We start from the raw sequence: 16809 nt of genomic DNA, 5'->3' as shown, positions 1-16809 counted from the left end.
CGGCGGTGGGGGTAGCGCTAGCTGCCGCAGAGCGGGCCGGCCCTGCCGAGGGCTGGGGCCGAGGCCGGACCCAGGCCGCCGAGCGCCACTCTCGGCTGCCCCTCCCTTAGCGGAGGAGCCGGAGGCCGGCGGAGGCGGAGGCAGAAGCAGGAGGAGGCGGAGGAGGAGGAGGAGGAGGAGGGAGGGGCGCCCGCCCGCTCGCCTGCCGGGGCTCGGGAACTTGCCGCGCCTCAAGTTGCAGCCAAACTTTCCTTGTCGCCGAGCTCGGGCAGCTGGAGGAGGCGGAGGCAGCGTGGAGGCCCAGCCCCGCTAAGTTTGCCCTCGGCGCCGAGAGCAGCGGAGAGGAGAGTGCCCGGGGCCGAGGCTTCCCCAAGAGCAGCAGCGGCAGCAGCAGCGGCTGGAGAAGAAGGAGGAGGGGGAGGAGGAAGGAGAGGGGAGGAGGGAAGAGACGGACGGCCCGCCCGGAGGCCAGGCCCCGAAGTTTCCCCGGCGCTAGGAGGAGGAGGAGGAGGAGCTGGGAGGAAGGCGGAGAGGCCTGCGTGGGCCAGAGGGGAACAGCCCGAGCCTCCGGAGCAGCCAGAGTGGGGGCTGAGCCCCGAAGTTTACCGGCGCTGAGAGGAAGAGGAGGAGGAGCTGGGAGGACGGTACGGGCCGCGGCTCGGCCCTCGGGACCGCCCGCCCGACGGGGAGGTGCCCCTGCAGCTGCCCCTGCTGCTTCTGCCGCTGGTGCGATGGCCCGGGGCTGGCCTGCCCTGGCCGCCGTTGCGGGGCCGCTGGGCCGGGGGACGGGCGGCACGTACTGCTAGCCTCGGCTCGAGCCCCGGCTCCGGCTCCGGCCCCGGCCCCGCCGCTTGGGAACGTGGTACTGCAGCCGCTGCTAGTTCCCCCCCTCAGGAGCCCTTGCCGGCTCGGGAACCTGCCCGACCAGTTCTGCCTTCGGCCCGGACCCGCGGAAAGTTGTTGCCAAACTTTGCTAGTCTCCGGGCCAGTCGCGGGGCCCCCAGCGCCCCGGCCGGCCCCGCCCCGCCCCGCTCCGCACCCGGGGGGCGGTGGCTGTTTTGGGGGCGCAGCCTGATGCTCTTCGGGGGCGCCCCCCAGCGCCTGGCCTTCGCCGTCTGCTAGCTCTCCTCTTGCCCCTTCCCGCACCCCCGAGCCCGGGATCCCCCTCTCCCCTCCCCGGAGGGGAGAATGGCTATGGTGACCGGCGGCTGGGGCGGCCCCAACGGGGATACGAACGGAGTGGAGAAGGGCGGCTATCCCCGCACTTCGGAAGAGGACTCGGCCTCGCCCCAGGGCGGCGGCAGCGACCCGGAGCCTGGCGACGAAGACAAGCCTGGGCTCCAGGTGGACTGCGTGGTCTGCGGGGACAAGTCCAGCGGCAAGCATTACGGCGTCTTCACCTGCGAGGGCTGTAAGAGTTTCTTCAAGCGGAGCATTCGCCGGAACCTCAGCTACACCTGCAGGTAAGGGAGGGTGGGGAGAGGAGAGGAGCGAGGAATAGCCGGAGGCGCATCTGCTGTCCCGGGGCCGAAGCAGTCAGCGGTTCGGGTAGAGAGCCCAGAGCCCTGAGTTCAAATTCCCGCTCCAGCACCCCCTGAGTGATCCCGGCCAAGCCTCTTCCTTCCCTTCTCGGGGCCTGTCGTTTTCCCATCTGTAAAATGAGGGACTCAGGCTCTAGTTTTTTTTTGTCATATGAAACCCAGGAAGCTCAGGCTTTCTTTGGGCTTGCCCAGGCCTTGGCTTGCTGAGCCTGCAGCAGCAGCAGCCTATCACCTTGGGAGGACCGCAGGACTGGGAGTTGAGGTGGGGGGGGGGGGGGCGGCGGCTTGGTTTGGCCTCAGTAGCCGAATGTCCTTGGGCAAGTCGCTAAAGTTATTTCCTCCTCACTGAAACGGAGATAATTCCTTACCTGCCTCATAAACTTGCTGGGATGATCAGAGAGGACCCATGGAGGGGACAACATTTTTGTAAACCATAAAATACTAGCGAAATGCAGGGCATTGTCACCAACTCTCCACACTCTTTCCCTTTGACCTCCTCCTCCCTGACCTTTCATCTTTGACCCTCCCACCTGCCCTCTCTACTTCCAAAGCTTGTCTCTTCGATGCCCTCATTTAACCTCCTTCTTCTGCCCTCCAGGGCCTCTGAAACCTGGCATGGGGTGGGGGGGGGGGAGAAGGGAGGAGGAATGGTGTATGTGAGGCAGTGACCTCTGTGGCCTGGTCTGGCCTGGGGAAGCAGGCCTTCCTTCCCAGGGATAGTGATCTGGGAGAGCCATCTGGGGGAGGCGGTGGCTGCAAGGCAGTGATTGAAGACTGACTGGGCTGGGAGGCCACAACACCTCTTGTCTCCCCCTCCAGGCACAGAGTTAGGGACCTCTGGTCTCCTGTTTCTCTTCTCTTCCCCTTCCTCCCCCACCCTTTTTCTTTTTTGAAAAGCTGAGTATTTAGAGTGACCCCACGTGGCATTTAGAACTTAGAATTCCTTTAGGGGGTTAGAACTTAGAATCTTCTGCCCATTGTCTTCCCTCCTAGAGGTCTCCAGGGCAGACCCTCTGGGGCAAACCTATTTTTCCAAAACTTGCAGCCTCTTGTTTGGGGGGCCTGAAAGTGGGAGAGCTAGGCTAGCTAGGGAATGGAGTTCGGGTTCTACCCCTTTCCAGGTTACCTTTTCCTGCCCTCCCCCCTCCTCCCCAACCCCTCACACCAGAAAAATCCCTCAACCCAAGCTGGGGGCTCAATTCAGTCCCCCCCAAGCGAATCTAGAATGACCACAAGCCTTTAGTCAAAGGTATTCACATTTCCAGGAAATAGCTCCTAATTTTGAGGAGGGAGCCCAGAAGTGTGTTGGGAAACTCCCAGTGAAGAAACCCTTTCTGCTCATGCTGAGTTGTAAGCAGCTGCTCTGGCTTTGGGCTTTGGAAAACAGGCAGGGCAGGGGGCTTGGAGAGGCTTGGGACTTATTGCCTTGGGTCCTGTAGCCAGGCCTTCTTGAATTCTAGGCCAGCTCTCCCCAGCCCCTGCTGGGGAGGTGAAATAAGACATGGTCTCTGCCCTTAAGGGATCCGAGGCTCCACAGGGGGACCCTGAGGTGTCTGAGCAGGGCTGGGGGTGGGGTGCCAGATTCCTGCTCTCCTCTGCTGATCCTGCCAGGCTCCAGGACCTGCCCCTGCCCACAGCTGAGGGCTTGGCCCAGGGGCAGGAAATCGGAGCAAACCCCTCTCTTTTGTGGGCTCCAGGGCCCGTGCTCCACACTTGGCCAGCCGCCTAGTAACAAGTCTTGAGGTGTTTGGTTGTTGTTGTTGTTGTTTGAGAGGAGTGGCTGGTTTTGTGTGTGTGGTTTCCATTTTGGTAAGTTCTCCTCCCCCACCAGAGAGAAGCTCGAGGTGCTTTTCCTTGTGTTCTGGCTGAGGGTCAGGGAGGCTAGGGGCGATGGAGGGAGAGGTGAGGTTGGAGCTAAGCAGACCCATCCTGTGGGTGCTCTGGTGCCACCTGAGGAGGAAAGGGAATGAGCAGACAGTGGCCGGGCTCTCTGCCCTCCCAGCTGGGCAGAAATGGAGGCTGGGGGAGCCTGGCATCCCCACCCCCAATCCACCTCCTCTTTCTTCCCAGGGCCAGAGGGATTGTGTGCTCTCTCCTCCCCAGGCATTCATGGGAGGATACTAGGCATGGGGATGCTCCCATCCAGACTTGGGGCTTAACCCTCCGAGGCCCAGCAGAGCTGACCCAGGCCTCCTCTGCCCCTCCAGGGGCACATTGTTGGGGGAGGGGAGAGGTCCGCTGTGCTCGGAGCTGGCTGATCTCCACCAGTGTCTGCCCTCCCCTCCCCAAAAGGGGAAATAAACCATTTCTAGCTGCACTTAATTGTCCTTACCACCTGTTTTCTGGCAGCCGCCTCCAACCAACCCACATTTGTTGGCAAGGAGGGGTAGGCAGGCTCAGCTTGATCATAGGCCTGCTAATTAGGAGGTGAGTTGGGCTCCCTGAACGCCATTCTCTCTCTTTCCTAGGCCCCTGCTGCTGCCCTGGGCAGCAGAGGCTTGGTGCAGGGACATAGATTTGGTTGTTGGTTTTTTTTCTAAAGCCTTTACCTCCTGTCGTTGTATTGGTTCTGAGGCAGAAGAGCAGTAAGGGCTGGGCAGTAGGGGTTAAGTAACTGGCCCAGGGCTAGGGAGTATCTGAGGACAGATTTGGACCCAGGACCTCCCGATTCCAACTCTGGCTCTCAATCCACTGAGCCACCCAGCTGCCCCTGGGATATAGATTTGAAACATCAAGGGAATTCCTAAGAGTCATTGATAGCTGCTCCCAGATGAAGGAACTGGACTAGATGGAGAGAATTTAAAACCAGGTTCATCTTTAGAAGTGGGGAGGGTAAGACTCAGTCCCTAGCAAGGTCTGGACAGCTTCTTAGGTTCTGAGGTAGAGGAAGCCTGGTTCCAGCAGCCACATGATAATTGGACCAGGTGCAGTCCTCAAAATAGTGACCTTGGCCTCATTAGCCAGGAGCGCTGACCATTGGTCAGAAGCCCAGGTGTTAGAACAACATTAAGGATCGTTCCCTATCCTCTCCCTCCTCCAGGTTACCCAGCTGGGGGCTGAAGGATGCCTATTCAGTGCCCTTGGCCCATTCTTCCTATGGACAAAATGGCTGGGACTTTTCCCTGCCCGGTATTGTTTGGGCCATGAAATGGACTGAGCCAGCCTGCACAGCTGGAGCCTTTCCATGCTGCTGACCTCGTCCTTGGAGGGCACTGCTGCTGGGTGACCTTAGGCAAGTCACCCAGCGCCTCTAGAGCCCACATGGGCATTGGGCAGAATCTTCTCTGAAAATGACTGTGAGGGGAGAAATGGACTATCAGAACAAAAGTTCCACAGGCATCAACAAGATGGAGCAATGGGCCATCGTATTCTCCCCCCTCCCCATCCTGATTTAGCAAGAAGACCTGGGTTTAGTTCCAGACTTTGTCATAGTGTCACCAGGAGACGATCTAGATCTCGATTTCTTTATCTCTAAAATGAGGCATTCTAATGGGTATTAAAAACAAACAAACAAACAAACAAACCAGAAAAAACCCCTGACCTGCCATCTCAGAATCAAGGTATAAGCAAGGGGGTTAAGTGACTTGCCCAGGGTCACACAGCTAGGAAGTGTCAGAGGTCAGATTTGAATCCAGGATTGCCCAGCTCTCAATCCACTAAGCCACCTAATTTCTCCCTAAATTGATGATTTCTAATGGGCCCTCCCAGGCCTGGCACACCTGGCTCTAAGGGTCCTCTCTGCTCTGACATTCCATGTTCTAGGTCCTCCCAGTTTCTGACATTCAGTATTCTGATAAAAGAAAGTCTTTCTGGGCCAGAAATTGTATCGAATTATTCCCAGGATTGATATCAACAGTTGAATTATTGTTACTGTTACTTGTTAGTATAAGGCTTGTTTGTTAGTAGAGTTAGTATTTATCCCTTTATACTTTTCATTTTTCTGACCCTGCATTAGTTGCTGCTCCTACCCCCCTGGACTCTAGACAAGGGATCACCAAGTCAATGAAGGATCTGACCAAGATTAATATTTCTCTCCTATCCATAACCCCCCTGGGAGAGAGAGGAACAAGCCTGAGGAAGGGGGAGAAATTGAATGACTGGACTGGGGTCTCACAGCCAGAACCCTTCCAGACCTTCCTCTATTTGGTTGAGATTCTTCAGTATTTTCCTGGGGTAGCTCTGGCTTTCTCCTCTTATTTGGGGTTGGGGGAACCTGGTTTGCCTCCTTTGCCAAGCCTCCTGCCTTCGTCCCTGTTCCTTTGTCTTGTCCCACTTTCTTTCTGATGTTGAACTTCGAGGACCAAAGAGAGCTTTGGCAAACCTCTTCCAAGTTGGTGGATATGCATCCATCCCTGTTCTTTTTTCTTGTAGGGCCCTTAGTATTCTCTAAGGATCATTCCCATTTCTGTTCAACTATGAAGGTTTATGAGGTTCTTTCTTCACAGTAATTTTGAGAGATACGTGGCTCTGATAATTATCCCTATTTTACAGATGAGGTAACTGAGGCTAGGTCTGGCACCTTGCGATGCCATGCTTGTCGATGAGGCCTTTCTCTTTCACAAGGGGCTCTTTGATTCCCCACCCCCCCACCCCAACTGGCTTTGGCTGTAGGCCACTCCAAACAACCCCATTAGTGACAGATCCCTTGACTCCAGAGCTTAGGGAGTAGACGGGTTACTAGGCCTAAGAGTAAACCTCCTCAAATCCTGCTGAAACCAGAGTGGGGTGGCCCTCGACTTTGGTATGTCTGTCTGAGGAGTGTTGCTCAGCCTTTCCCAGGCGCCAGGAATTTTCATTTTTATTTTGGTGGGGTTGGGGAGAGGGAGTAAGGAGAGAATAGATGACCCATACAGTCAGAAGAGGGTCCATTAGGGACCACATACTTAGCAGTTTAGCCTCCTTCTCTTTCTCTCTTATGCTTTCCACCTTTTTGCCCCTAGCTTGTTAGAGTCCAGGATCACCATAAAGCTGGGGAGGAGGTTGTACTTTGGGGAGATCCTCACGCCCTAGTCTTTATATCTCCTTACTCACAACTTGCCTTCATATCTTAGTATTTAGGGATCCTGAAGTGGACTGTAGGGTTAGAACTGAGAGGCATTTTGGGAACAAGTCCAACAGTTCTTAACTTTGGGTCTGAAAACTTTTTTTTTTTTAAACTTGATAATGATTTTAATGTAATTTGTTTCCTTGGTAATGCTATATATTTTCATTTGTCTCTTTAAATACATTATTCTGAGAAAGAGTCCCATCAGTTTCACTAGAATGACTACCACAGGGATCCAGGGCACAAAACGTCCTTGATCTAATCCAACCCTACCCTCCATTTTACAGATGAAGAAACAGAGGCCTAGAGAAGTGAATTGACTTAGAATTGTGAGTGTCACTTGTAAGGGACCCTCAGAGTTAATATGAGGCTAAAGTAGGAGGATTTGAATCTAGTTCCTCTTGATTATCAAATCTAGAGCACTTCCCATTGTGCCCCAGTACCAGTCAGGCCCAAGAGGAAGGAGGGGCATTGGCCAGGGGACCCAGCAGTGGCCTGAGTCCCTTAAGGTTCCATAGAAGCTGGCAGTATCTTGTGTTAGAACCTAGAATATCAGACCTAGAAAGATCTTAGAAACTGGGCCAATCTTCTCATTTTACAGAGAAGGAAAGTGGCTCATTGAGAAGCGGGCCAGGAGTTGTAGTAATACAAGTAGAACATGGCATCACCAAGCCTTAGGTTCCGTTCTCCTGGTGCCAGGCCCACTGTGCTTTCTCCTTCTGGGAGAGATAAGTGTCTGGTTTTGGACAAGTTGGGTTTGAGGTTGCTAGTGGGTCATGTAGGTGAAGATTGCCTATAGGCGATTAGAAATTCCGTTCTGGAGCTTGGAATAACAGCAGCTGGCATTTATATGACACTAGAAGGTTTGCAAAGCAATTTACAAATATTATCTCATTTGATCCTCACCACCCTCCTGAGAGGAAGGTGCTATTATTACCCATTTTACAGATGAGGAAACTGAGACACACTGAGGTGAAGTGATTTGCCCAGGGTCACAGATCTAATAAGTGTCTGAGGCCAGATTTGAACTTGGGTCTTCTGGAATCCAGGTCCAGTATGATATCAGTTATCACCTAGTCAGGATAGAGGTATAGATATTGGAGTATCATCTCCTTAGAGTGGGGAGCTGAAACCACGGGGAAGGAAGAGCCCCAAGGGATGGAGGGCAAAAAGAGGAGCAATGAGGGCCCTGGACAGAACCTTTGAGGCATTGCTGGATTTAGGGAGCAGGAAGATGGGAATCGGGGAAAGGGTCTACTGTGGATTCATCACATAGGAGGCAAAGAGAAGAGGCTGTCTCTGAAGTTGAAGGAAAGATTTTCCAGTAGGAGGGGGTTGTAGGCAGCTACAAGGAATGGAGGGTGATTGAAGAACCTGAGTCCTGAGAAGAGTCCAGTAGGTGTGGGGACCAGGAAGTCTTCTATGACCCTGGATAGAGTGAGGAGGCAAAGACCATGTTTAAGAGAACTGGGTAAAGAAGGAGGAGGTGGCGAGGATGGGCTTTAAGCTAGGGGTGTCCTCCAGTGCCCCTCCACTTTCCTCAGTGCCCTGTTGGGGATCTGTCAGCTCCAGAATTCTCCTTCCACCCTATTTATATCTCTATCCTGGGTCACTGCTCAGGGGAATGAGCTCCATTTCTTTTTTTCCCCTCTGTGGGAAGTAGGACAAGCTTTGGTTTGTCCTAAAACTCCCTCTTTTAGCCTTTAGAGTGGGACCCAGCCATAGTCTGCCTGTCTCATCTCTTTTTTCATCCTTTGCCTTTTCAGCTCTGGGCAAAGTAGAGAGAAAGAGAGGAAGACAAGAGAATCTGAGACCCTAACTCTTTCCCTCTTTTGCCAGAGGATTCCCCAGATTTCTACCCTTTGAGGTCAGTTTACTTCCCCCATCCATGCTCTTCTTATTTTCGAGGTTTGGAGGTCAGTCAACCAACCAACACCCAGACTCTGTGCCACGTGGGTACAAAAGGAAGACAAAATAATTTCTCCTAGACTGGAAGCTCTTTGAGGGTAGGCAGTGTCAGGCAGCTGTGGGGGCTTCACCTTCCTCCCTGGACCTAGTATGATTTACTCTATAGAGTGTGGGGTTGCTTCCAGAATGTCAGAACTGAGAGACACCTTAGAATGAGACCTTTCAAGATTTCAGAATGTTCCTTGGACTCAACTGAATGTTCTTCATTCTAAGTTCCATCTTACAACCCACATGTCAAATTAGACCCATCCCAGTTTCACAGAGGTTAAGTGGCTGAGCTCATATTACTATAAAGTGTTAGATCAAGGACTCGAACTTGAGGCTTTTTGAGTTCAAAGACCAGTGTTGTTCTCTCCACATGGTAAATGTTTCAGTGAATGTTCTATATTGACTGATCAAAGGAGGCCCAGATGGCTTGCAGAGAGTCCTGGAGGTCAAGTCCTTAAAGGGCTGTGGAGTCTCTGGACCAGTTTGGAGAGGCTGCTTGAGACCCCTGGGGAAGTTTTCATCCCCTAGTAATGACCCTGGTTTTCCTAACATGGTTCCTTGGGCACCGGTAGAGCCAGAGTACAGGGCACAGAGGATGGCAAGCTGCTCTAGGCAAAAGGGAGGGGTGGTAAACTACTTCTCCAGACTGAGGCGTTTAGGGCATCGGTTCTTGTCACACAAGACCCAGGACCTTTGAGGGAGTTTGGAAGGTTCTTAGCTTACCTCTCTGACCCTTATCCTGAAAGCCCCAGTTTTGTGTCCTTGCTGGGCCCAGCAGATGGCATTTCCCTGGTCTGTATTAATGTGGGAAGGCCACAGCTGAGGGATTCTAAAACCATGAATGGTTTTTTAAAACTCGTCTATAAAGTGAAATGCCTCTGTGCCTTTCACATAGAGACGGCTCTGGCACCAAATGCTATGGATTGGTTGAGAGCTTTCTGGGCCTTTCTTGACCTCTTGAGCTGGGCTGGCTTTTGGCTCCCAGGAGACAGCACAGAACCTAGGCCTGCCTGTTCAAGGCCAACCACAGGGGACAACAGGGTTGGACTCTGAGCTCCTGTAAGGGGGCTTTGAAGGTCACAGAGTCCAGCTGTCTCTGACTCTCCTCCTCCACACACACACTTTGACAAATAAGGAAATGGGGCCCCCAAAAGGGGGCAGGTACTACTGATTTGGAGTTGTGAGAGATGCCCACACTTACCTGGTTCATTCTCCTCACTTTGTAGATGAGGGAGGAGAGAGACTCGACTTGCTTAAGATTATAGGAAGTGACAGAGCTGGGATTTGAACCAAGGTCTTTGGCCCCTAATCTCATCTGCCTTTGCCCTAGGGAGGGACCTGGCCACACTCACAGTGAGTTAGTTGCAGATTTCAGATGAGATTCCAGGGCTCTTGGGTAGTGAAAGGTAAGTGAACAGGGGATAATGTGGGGCAAGACAACATCCACACAGGACTCCCCCCACCCTTCACTTAGCCATTAGCAGTTAAAGGAATTCATTGACAAGGGGCATACTTTGATTTCTCAAGCCCTTGAAGGTTCATCGAGTGCTTTTGCCCAGAACAACTCGGGGAGGGAAGTGGTGCAAGTGTTTATTATCCCCATTTTACAGGTGGAAAGAGCAGTAACTGAGGCTTTTAGAAGGGTGAGGGGGCTGGCCAGGGGTCATGAAGCCAGTAAGTAGTTTCTAGGATCCCACCTCATCTCACATTTCTGATCTTTGATTTGGTCACTGACCTTGGCACCTACTTCACCTTCCAGGTCCAACCGAGACTGCCAGATTGACCAACACCATCGGAACCAGTGTCAGTACTGTCGTTTAAAAAAGTGCTTCCGGGTTGGCATGAGAAAGGAAGGTAAGGCAGCGGGTGAACTCCCCCACAAACCCTACCAACAAGGGAGACAGATTCAGCTACCTTGTAGGAAGCCTGGGCTTCACTGCCTGCCTAGAGTCCATGGGAGGTTGGGGGGGCTTGATTTTGTGAGTCTGTCAAAGCTCCCAAATTTCCAGCATCCTGTCTGAAGACAATAGAGGGAACTGGAGCTTGGGATCCAGGCTCTGGCCCATTCTGAAGCCCTGAGGCCGAGTGAGAAAGCAGGGAATGCTGTAGTTGGAGAAAGGCAGGTGAGAGCAAGTGCCCATCTTTGAGGATTTAATCTGGGGCTCTCCTGGGTGGAGGAAGGGGCTGAGGAATCTAATCCCTAGCCAGATCAGTTCTATTCTCTGGCTCTCCTGGCCATTCCCTGGGGCACTTGGGCTGGGGCTGCCAACCTCATTAGCAGACTTCTCTGGCCCTCTAGAACAAGAGGTTGGCTGCCTGGGTGATCGACGGGCCCTCCCTTGCAGGAGTTCTGTCCTTTCCTGAGTGATGGTCTCCCCAGTCCTGGAGGAGAAGGGAAGGGACTTTCAGATTTCTCCCATTTATCTTCCCATAAGGGTGTTCCAGGGCGGGAAGATTGCCCAGAGTCTGCCCAAGCCTTTGGGCACCTTCTCTGTCTCCCCCCACCTACCCTGGTTACCCTGCCCAGGTCACTCTGACCTTCCCACCTCCAGGTTGGAAAGGGTTTTTGTTGTGTTTTTTTTTTAACAAGAGCCCTTTATTTTACTTTCCCTCCCCCACCCCAGTGTTTGCCCAGGGCAGGAAGCATGCCCTGCAAAGCCAGAGAGCAAGGTGCCCTGCTAGCTACTTAGCTCAACTGCATTTTGGCTGCTGCCTCTGCCTCCCCCTCACCCTCCCCGCTCCCAGACTGGAGGAGTGCTGGGCTTCTAGTCATGACATCCTGACTCAGGCTAGGGAGAGAATGTGAGAATAGCAGCTTGGAATTTCAGAGCCAGGAGATTCTTAGAATTCTAGAATAGAACCTTGGCACCAGAGGGCTTCAGAAATGCACCATTCCTGTCGCTTTGGGGTTTGGGACCCAAATAACATGCTCCATTGGTAGTCAAGAAGACATAGCTTTAAATACTGCCTCAGACCCTTCCCTGGCCGGGGGACCTGACCCAGTCACTTGCATTTTCAGTGTGGGGACTGGATGAGGTGGCCTCTGGCCCCTTCTGGGTCTGAAGATGTCTAAAGACTGCCGGTCTGTCCTTTGCTCCTGGCCCCATAAGAGCTGTGAGACCTAAATGATCTAGGTTCTAATTCTCCCAGGCCTGAGAAGTAGTCATTCTATCTTGGAAGTCTGGAGCAGCCCAGCTTTCATTTGGGCAGTGATTCCTCAAGTACCTGACCTCCAGGGAGGAGGCCTCTGAGAGGGACAGTTAGTGTTCTGAGGTCACCCATTTTCCTCCTTGCTTCTGCCCACAGCTAACCCAGAATACTCCACGGAAGTCCTGAATTTTTAATCCCACCCTCTGGAGACCTTGGAAAAATTCCCTTCCCTTTGAGCGAGCTCTGAGATTGGACTTGTCCTTTCTCTGAGGCCGGCTGTCTCCCCAAGTCCTGAGGCACTCTGGAGGAGGGGTGGGACTAGAGCTAGAGGGTGGCCTTGACCCTGGGCCCATTAGCCACGAGTAGAGTAGCCATGGGGTCAAGAGAGGTTCACTGGAGGGTTCTGGTTTATCTATGGATTTTGATTATTCAGGCCCTTCTGTTTTCATGACCTTGGGCCAAGTCACTTCCTTCTCTGGGCTTCTGTTTTCCCATCTATAAAATGAGACCATTGCACTAATTGCTCATGCAAGCTCTCTAGATTGCGGAGGCTTCCTCGCCTCCCCATCCTCTAAACCCCTGGGAGCCTGGAGGGCTGTTACTCTCTCTCCTTCACCCCCAACCCGCATAGCCGGCTCCCTATTTTTATTTCCTGTGGGTCCCCAATTCCCCAGGTCTCCAGGGCAGGGCCAGGCGGGGTGTGTCTGCTCTGATCTCTAGGGCCTTCCTGCTGAAGCCTGGAAGCTGCTTTCCCCAGAGCTTTCTATAGAAGGGGGTGGGCTGGGCTGGGCCAGAAATTATAACAGTCTTTCCTTGTCATAGTCCCTCCTCCCCGTCTCCCCCTTCCCCCCCCCACCCCAGCTGCCATACCGGTCAGACGAGTGTGGCTGTGTGACTGGGAAGAAGAGGGAAGGGGGAGCCCGGCATGTTGACCTGACATTGATTCCAGGAAGGGCAGGGGTCTCAGGGTGAAAGTGGGGGCCCCCCGGAGTCCAGAGACACCCCCCAGTTCTAGTCTCAGATCTGTATCTGCCTCTAACTCACTGTGTGATCCTGGCCAAGTCCCTCCTTTATCCCTGGCTGGGCCACAGCTTCCTTAGCTCAGAGGACAGGGATTGGATGAGGTGATCTCTCTGATCCCTCCCAGATCCAGCCCGCTAGGATGATAAATCACCTTCAGGCCCCATAGGACCAAGGAGGGAATTGGGGACAATAGAGAACATTTCTCCCCTTGCAGCCCTCTTTCTGTCCAGTGATCCGGTCCCCAGCCTTCCCTGGCCCTCCTTCCATCTCTCCATCTCTCCATCTAGTGCTCGGGGCTCTTTCTGGGGAGGGACTGGGATGCTTTCTCTGCTGCTCGGGCCTCCTGCTGAGCCCTTCCCTTAGTCCCAGGCCAGGGACAGATAATTGCCCTGGTCCCCCCCCAGGGCTCAGAGTACTGCCACTGCCCCACAGGGGAGGATTGAGGCTCCGCTGGAGTCTCTGGGCTGCAGCTGTGTGGGTTGGCTTGTCCTGTTTCTTTTGTTAGTGCCGTACATGTGGGCCTGTTTATCTTGCCAGTTAGAGAAGGTGTTGGGGGCAGGTTCCCCCTCCCTAGGGTTATGTACGTTGCTGGGAGGGTTGGGGTTGTTGTGCCAGTGTGCGGTTGTGTGTGTGTGTGTGTGTGTGTGTGTGTGTGTGTGTGTGTGTGTGTGTGCGCGCGCGCTGGGGAAGAGAAGGATAGTGGGTCAGGGAGGGGCCTCCTGGTTTTCTGACCCATTTCCTAGACCCGTCCCCAAAATGAAGATGCTCGAGGCAGGCTTCTTCCTTCCTCCCGTGTCCCCTCTGGCAGGGCAAGTGGGGCTTCTAGGAGACTTGGAATTTTTCTCTCCCCAATATTGATGCAATCCCAGGGGGCTTCCTAGAGGAGACAGACTTCACCGTTAAGCCTAGATATAGGTGAGGAAGGGTCACTTAATGGAAATTTACATCGTATTCTAATGAAGTGGTTTTTCCTTCTTCCCAACTTGACCCTGACCTACCTCTCTCTCATTCTTTCTCTCTTCCCAATTTCTTTCCATTTCATCTTTCCCACTTTCTATTCTCTTCTTTTTGTCTCTTCTCTCTCTCCTTCTGTCCTCCCTTGTATTGTTTTCTCTCTTGTTTCCTTTTCTCTCTTCTTTCCTGAACCCCCCTTTCTCCCTCCCACTTTTTCTTTTTCCCTTTCTCCCTTCCTCACCCCCTTCCCTTTCTTTTTCCCTTTCTCCCTTTCTCACCCCTCTTCCCTTTCTTTTTCCCTTTCTTCTTTCCTCACTCCTCTTCCTTTTCTTTTTCCCTTTTCCCTTTCTCTCTTCCTCACCCCTCTTCCCTTTCTTTTTTTCATCTTTCTCCCTGTCTCTCCCCTCTCCCCACTTCTGCCCTATCTCTTCCCTGCCATTCTCATTATTTCCTACTCTTGTCTCCCGCCTCCCCTTGTTTTTTCATCCTGATGTCCCTCCCCATTTTGTCTCCCAATAGCGGTACAGCGAGGCCGGATCCCACACCCGCACTCGGGGGGCAGCCCCACTGCCCTGGCTGGAGGTGGGGGCGGGGAGTACTTTAATGGTCAGCCGGTGTCCGAGCTGATCTCGCAGCTGCTCCGGGCAGAGCCATACCCAGCAGCCCGCTATGGCTCCCAGTACGCCCAGCAGCAGGGCAGCGTCATGGGCATCGACAACATCTGCGAGCTGGCCGCCCGCCTCCTCTTCAGCACTGTGGAGTGGGCCCGGAACATCCCCTTCTTCCCTGAGCTTCCCGTGGCCGACCAGGTGGCCCTGCTCAGGCTCAGCTGGAGCGAGCTCTTTGTCCTCAACGCTGCCCAGTCTGCCCTGCCCCTCCACATGGCCCCGCTGCTGGCCGCGGCCGGCTTCCACGCGGCGCCCATGGCCGCCGACCGCGTGGTCTCCTTCATGGACCAGATCCGGGTCTTTCAAGAGCAGGTGGACAAGCTGAACCGGCTTCAGGTAGACTCTGCAGAGTACAGCTGTCTCAAGGCCATCGCCCTCTTCACGCCAGGTGGGTTGGCTCTGGGCTCCTGGGCTGCCCCCTGCCCCGATCCTCTTCCCCCGCTGGCGTCTGCCCTGCTCTGTCTCCTGGGGACCCCGGGGATCCCCCATGCCCCTCCCTGGTGACCCTCTGTACCCTGGCTCCTGGGGTACTCCTGATCTCCAGCTTTCCCCTTTTCTTTACCTCCTGCCTTTCTTTTGGGGGGGAATTGGGGGCTGGTGCCTCTGTTCATCCTGCTGTTTCTGGAGACCAGAGGCTGCCCTCTTTGAGGGACGGAATCCACCCTGGGGTGAAGGGACGGTCTGGGAGCCAGGCAGGGTTTGGGGAGCCCCAGGCCCAGCAGCTGACAGGCTGGGGCCTGGGCCCCACGTCCCCCGCAGATGCCTGCGGCCTCTCGGACCCGGCTCACGTGGAAAGTCTGCAGGAGAAGGCACAAGTGGCCCTGACGGAGTACGTGCGTGCGCAGTACCCCTCGCAGCCTCAGCGGTTTGGCCGCCTGCTCCTTCGGCTGCCCGCCCTGAGGGCTGTGCCCGCCGCCCTCATCTCCCAGCTCTTCTTCATGCGCCTCGTGGGCAAAACACCTATCGAGACCCTCATCCGGGACATGCTGCTCTCTGGCAGCACCTTCAACTGGCCGTACGCCGCCGGGCAGTAGGGGCCTGACGCCAGGTCCTGGGCCCCGCTCCCTCGGCCGCCCCATCTGACCCTGGCCAAGGCCGTACCTCAGGTCCCTCATCCATGAGATGGGGACGGCGGCCTCTGCCATTCGCATGTTGGGACCAGCGCAGAAGGCCTCACACCCTCTTCAACCCCAGGGACTGGATGGACATTGAGACTGGTTATTTTTTAGAAGGCAAACGAGATCACTTTGTCTTTTTGTTTTTTTAAATGACCACATAAAACCAAAAAGACCCTCCCTCCTTCCCTTGGACTGGGACCCTGGTGGCACAGATGCCCCTCCTTCACCCTTCAGTGCCCTCCGTCCATCTGTGCCCAGGAACCAGCTAGCCTTTGAAGCCTCCTAGAGGGGAGGGAAGCCTGCAAGGTGTGGGGATGCCCCAGCCCACCTCCTCCTAACCCTCCCTGGCCTCCCCAGATGCATGTCCTGGGCCATATCCCAGATCTACCATGGGTGGAGAGAATGCAGCTGGCACAGGGAGGTCAGGTTCTCCTGGGATGCCTAAGAGATGGCAGACCCTGGGGGCTGAGGCGAGGCGGGAAGCCAAGGGCAGGGGTGCCTTGCCCCCTGCTGCCTTCTGCTTGCTAAGTGGAGGCAGCGAGGAGAGAGAAGGGGGGGCAGGAGGGCCCCTGGCCTGGGGCAGGGGTATGTATAATTTAGATTGATTCTCTAAAAATATAATCCACGCTGGACACTACAAATGAATGACCGAAAGCCAATAAAGATGTTTCTTACCACAGGGGTGACTCCTTCATTGGGGGAGGGGGAGGTAGAAAAGCAAAGGATTGTGGGAGGATCTGCTCTTCGAGTGATGGCTCGAGCTTTGGCTTCTTGTTTTGGGATACAGGTTCAAGTAATCCCACTGGACTGTGGAGAGGAGGCTCTTCTCTGGAAGGGGAGCAAAAAGGCTGGACCAAAGGCCTGGACCAGATAAGCCAGTGGGTCTGCAGGGCCTTCCATGGGTAGCCCCTATGACCTTGGTTAAGGCTGTGCCTGCTTTTATCTGCCAGGTGCTGGTGGTTGTCCCAGTCCTTTGTATCCTGAGATCTGACCACAGACTGCTCTAGATGGGGAGGAAGCAAGGAGGCCCAGGGACTGACTCCCAACCAGCTAACCTTCCTACCCACTTTCCCCACTCTTTTCTTTTGTACCTTCTTCATTGTCATCTCCCCATCCTCATCTCCTGATATCTTTCCTGCTATTTCCTCTACTTGGAAGCAATGGCAGCATGCTAAGATTAGCCTTGTGGCTTTTGCCAAGTCACTAACCTCTAAGCACCACGTTGTACATCTATAAGATGAGGAATCCCTTCTGTATCTAAATCTTGTGATGTCTCTTTTATCTTTCCTCTCTTTTTCTCTCCTATCTCTCATTTCTCTTCTCTTTTTCTTATCTCTTTTCCCTTCAACTCATTT

The 16809-nt window shown here is 54.2% G+C and overlaps 1 protein-coding gene across 1 annotated transcript; it reads left to right on the top strand.

The window, feature by feature from the left end:
* Window positions 1–756: 756 nt before the first annotated feature.
* NR2F6 (nuclear receptor subfamily 2 group F member 6) lies at window positions 757–16133 on the top strand. Its single transcript, XM_044671664.1, has 4 exons — window positions 757–1463; window positions 10301–10395; window positions 14188–14724; window positions 15096–16133. Exons 1-4 carry the CDS (start codon window positions 1189–1191, stop codon window positions 15368–15370), a joined length of 1182 nt encoding a protein of 393 aa, XP_044527599.1. The 5' UTR covers window positions 757–1188; the 3' UTR covers window positions 15371–16133.
* Window positions 16134–16809: the final 676 nt, after the last annotated feature.

Source organism: Gracilinanus agilis, chromosome 1 (assembly GCF_016433145.1).
Source record: "Gracilinanus agilis isolate LMUSP501 chromosome 1, AgileGrace, whole genome shotgun sequence".
In the NCBI taxonomy this organism is placed as follows: domain Eukaryota; kingdom Metazoa; phylum Chordata; class Mammalia; order Didelphimorphia; family Didelphidae; genus Gracilinanus; species Gracilinanus agilis.
The sequence above is the reverse complement of the archived record's forward strand: the minus strand, read 5'-3'. Positions and strand labels throughout refer to the sequence as shown.

What these genes read in the sequence shown, in the direction of transcription:
- NR2F6 (XM_044671664.1), top strand. Translation starts at nt 1,189, where the DNA reads ATGGCTATGGTGACCGGCGGCTGGGGCGGCCCCAACGGGGATACGAAC. An exon ending in GGTTGGCATGAGAAAGGAAG is followed by an intron (nt 10,396 to 14,187) that starts GTAAGGCAGCGG and finishes GTCTCCCAATAG; the next exon opens with CGGTACAGCGAGGCCGGATC. An exon ending in CATCGCCCTCTTCACGCCAG is followed by an intron (nt 14,725 to 15,095) that starts GTGGGTTGGCTC and finishes CGTCCCCCGCAG; the next exon opens with ATGCCTGCGGCCTCTCGGAC.